The 3,858-nt window shown below is 41.9% G+C and overlaps 1 protein-coding gene across 1 annotated transcript; it reads right to left on the minus strand.

Annotated features, from left to right (window-relative positions):
• Nucleotides 1–1,997: 1,997 nt before the first annotated feature.
• RTN4R (reticulon 4 receptor) lies at nt 1,998–3,621 on the minus strand (the record flags this gene model as incomplete). Its single annotated transcript, XM_019506627.1, has 1 exon — nt 1,998–3,621. A coding segment is annotated over one exon (1,455 nt), but the record flags the coding sequence as incomplete, so codon positions are not given.
• Nucleotides 3,622–3,858: the final 237 nt, after the last annotated feature.

The raw sequence follows: 3,858 nt of genomic DNA on the forward strand, positions 1-3,858 counted from the left end.
AAAAGGGCAGACCTGGTTTGGGCTCCTAAGCTTGGAAGAAGGGTTACAACCATGAATCCTGAATGGAGGGAGACACCTCCCAATGACCCAGTCTTTGGAGCCTAAATGTCAGAAAGGAGCATGGTTTAAGCTATACCCCTCTAAACAACATTTCCTTGTGCAGGGTGACCAACATGCCACACGTGGCACTGCAGCATGTGTGTGTGTTATACAGAGCATCACGGAGGGAGTAGGGAACACAGAAGCAGATAGGGCAGAGACCAGCAGATCAGGCAGGAAAAGGGGATTGGAGTGGCACTTGAGGAGGCGGCACGGCTTACTTTGTTACATGTCTGCCACAAAGGTTGGCCCCCACTGTCTTAGTGGCCAGCTTGGTGTGCTTGCCTCTGTGTGCTGGTTTTGTTGATTCCATTTGTTATCTAAGTCTTTTCATAGTTGCAGTGTGTTTTAAATGTGGATATTGTTGGTGCACCAGTGGAGACTTCCTTATTGTCCTGTGGCAAATACCTGGGTGTGAAACCTTCCCATTCATTCAATGTCCAACAGTGTTTAAGATGTCACTGGACATAGTCTATTACATGTTGCCTAATAAGCAACATCCCATTTGCCTATTATATATAGATCAAAGTTCTCAGCCAAGGTACAAATAATTTAACAAGCTCCCTGAAGAGGTTACAGAACACAGAGGAAACCTAACAGCATTATCACTAACTAATTTGCTAATTATTTCAGTCCCTCTTCCCTTTGCAGGCTTGGAATATTCTCTAATATACATAGATGGTGGGCATTTTATAATATTAGAGAAACAAATGGGTTAATCTATTAAGATACTTTGTGGGGCTGTCATTATGATATGGCCTGTCTGCACCATGCTGATATGAGGTATTTATTTTCATGACACCCTGGGTGGAGTTGGGAAATGTTATTCCCATTTTACAGATGGAGAAGAAAGATGCAGGGTCATGACATTACTAGTACAAAACCACACAGAGAATTGCAGAGCCAGGATTGGACAGAGGCCTCCCAGAGCCCCAGATATTAAGCCAAATAGCCACCTTTACTGTCTATAGGCAGTATGTCTGGGAAGCATTTCCTGTTTGACAAAACCAAATATGAATACAGTGTCACCTGGAAACATCTTTTGAATGTTAGCAGGCAGATTCATTAATCATGAGGCTGGGTCTAGTTATTTGTTCAGACCAGAAGAAAAATGGCCCTGTCTGACTTCTCAGTAGTGTTTACTAACCTTTCCTACACCTATGAGCTTCGAACTCTATGCTCAGAGGGGTATTGGGCTAATATTTCCAGCTATTCTGAGCATCTTGAAATATGCATGATGTTGGGGGAATGCATAGGACAGTTGGGAAGGGAAACTGAAGCATTAACACAGCATGTTTCATGCAAGAGAATCCTTTGTTGGTGCCAATTAGAGATCACATAACAGTGGAGAATATGTCTTATTTATTACCCTCACATTAAATGCTGGGCTCTGCCTCCCAGCTCTCCAATCTGGACAGATCTGAAATCTTTTCATTATAAGTCTTTTAGCCATCAAGTGCAGTTCACCCCTTGCAAATGACAACAGCTTAGGAAAAAAGAAATCTTTATTTTGTATTTTTTGTATACTTGTACACAAGTAAAATAAAATACATATCTATATATACTGCAATTTTAGTGAATGAAAAGGTAGCATTCTTTAACAAATGCTACGTGTAAATAAGGTGTGACAGAAATGAATATGGTAAAACTGCAATATTCATAAACATAGGAGTAAAACAGCATCAAATGCATCACCTCTGCAAATGGGAACTTGCAACATTGTTCAGTATGATGTCAAGTTACAAACAAACTTTAAACATTCTATTTGGAGGATTTTCTTATACTTTTTTGAATGTAAATCATATTTCTTTACCCTCTGTTGTAGCAAAAGCTGCTTTATAGTAAGTGCAGTTCCAAGGACCAAAGGTATAAGTCACAGGTTTTAGGACAAGGTTATGTACACCTTAGGTTTTTTTGTCTTTTTTTTTTTTAATAAAGGCATCCAGTTAACTTTTTGTGTAAGAAAGCTCTCTCAGGGTGTATGATAGCTTACTTCTCATTTGCAACATTTATGGAGGTCAGCAAGTCTGGTATTAAAGTGTCATCAACCAAAGGAAAGAGTTGGTTTCAGCAGAACAAGAGTAAGCTCCACACCAAGGGGGGAATCAAAAGACTTAGACTCAGCTGTAATGTGGAGCTGTTTCCTTGCTGGGTGAGGCGGCACTGGGCCTTAGACTTGTTCTTTCTAGAGCATCCCTGCCTCTTTTTGGTAGGGACTGTGGAAGGTTCAATGGGTTCTAGGAACTCTGGTTTCAACTTGGTCAATGGAGGGTCTACAATGCTGGGAAAGGTCCCAAAAGGGGAGTCATTTATCTGCTTGTTGCTGCCATTTTTGGTAGGGTCTGTTTCAATGTACTTGGTTTTGGACATGTTTTCCTTATCCTTGAGAGGGTTGATGGGGGATGGTCGGCTACTGTGTGAAGAAGGACCTGCTTTGCCTTTGGCTTCATAAATAAAAGATTTATCTGTTTCTGGTTGGCAGCACTTCCGAGAGCTGTCATGAGAATTTAGGGGGGGGTCAGTGGTTGGCAGTTTGCCAGATCTGGTTTTAGTGCTAAAAACACTTGTTCTTATTTGATTGAAAGAGTCAGCACATCCCTCCAAGTCACTGCTCTGAAGTCTTTTGAGGTCTCTCCCTGCCAAGTGAGGGGGCAGATAGCATTCCAGCTCTGTTGATGATCCTTTAAATTGTTTGAACCAATTCCAGAGTGACCTAGCCTGGCAGTCACAGATCCACTGGTTCCCATTTAAACGTAGGTATTGGAGGGACACCAAGGGAGCCATTGTTTCTCCAGTGAGCACTGTCAAGTTGTTCTTAAATAGAAACAAGGTCATCACTTTCCCAAGGTCATGAAAAGACCTGTGATGGACCAGACTGACTCTATTCTGGTGCAGCAGGAGCCGATCCAGGTTGATCAGCCCACGAAAAACATTCTCTGACAAGCTCTTAATTTTATTACCATGCAAAAACAGATAGGTTAGGTTTGCAAGATCCATGAAGGTATCATCTAACAAATTCTGCAGATTATTATCCTGAAGATAGAGATACTGTAAGGAGAACAATCCTCGGAAAAGGCCTGTGGAGAGTTCCAGGAGCCCACAGCGATCCAGATGTAAGACGTGAAGGTGAATGAGGCCCCGGAACGTGGTTGGGTTGATGGACTTCAGATTCATGTTGTCGCTGAGGTCTAATTCCTCCAGTTTGTCAAGTCCATAAAATGCTGCTGGCTCAATGAGGCTGATGTTATTGGAATGGATCCAAAGTATGGTCATATTGCGACACGATGTAAAGCTGGTGGACCTAACTAAGGTTATCTTGTTGTTGTGCAGGAAGATGCGCTGGCTCTGTATAGGGATCTCAGTGGGGATTGCTGTCAGTCCTTGCTGCTGACAACTTATTGTAATCTTGGGCTCACTGTAGCATACACATGCCCCGGGGCAAGATTCCACTTCTGACTGGATGTTCAAACAAAGCACCAAAATCAGCAGTTTGCTTCCTAAAGGACAACAAAAATAGGATGGAAATTAAACTCAGTCATGCGAGAGCATTTTTCTCTGCAACTAATATATTAGTCAGAAATTCACATTGGCAGTGCATTGCCACTAACCACAAAACAACATGTGCCAGGAGAGTCAAACAATTAAAATGCAGAATTAAAGCTATTCCACTACTTAACACAATAGCTAAAATCAATGTATGCTTGAAGAGAGAGAGTGAATACTGCATTGGTCTTTCACACTTGGGAGGCCTCAGACTTA

The sequence above is a fragment of the Gavialis gangeticus genome, unplaced genomic scaffold (genome assembly GCF_001723915.1).
Source record: "Gavialis gangeticus isolate Ggan-Ray unplaced genomic scaffold, GavGan_comp1, whole genome shotgun sequence".
Taxonomy (NCBI): Eukaryota; Metazoa; Chordata; order Crocodylia; family Gavialidae; genus Gavialis; species Gavialis gangeticus.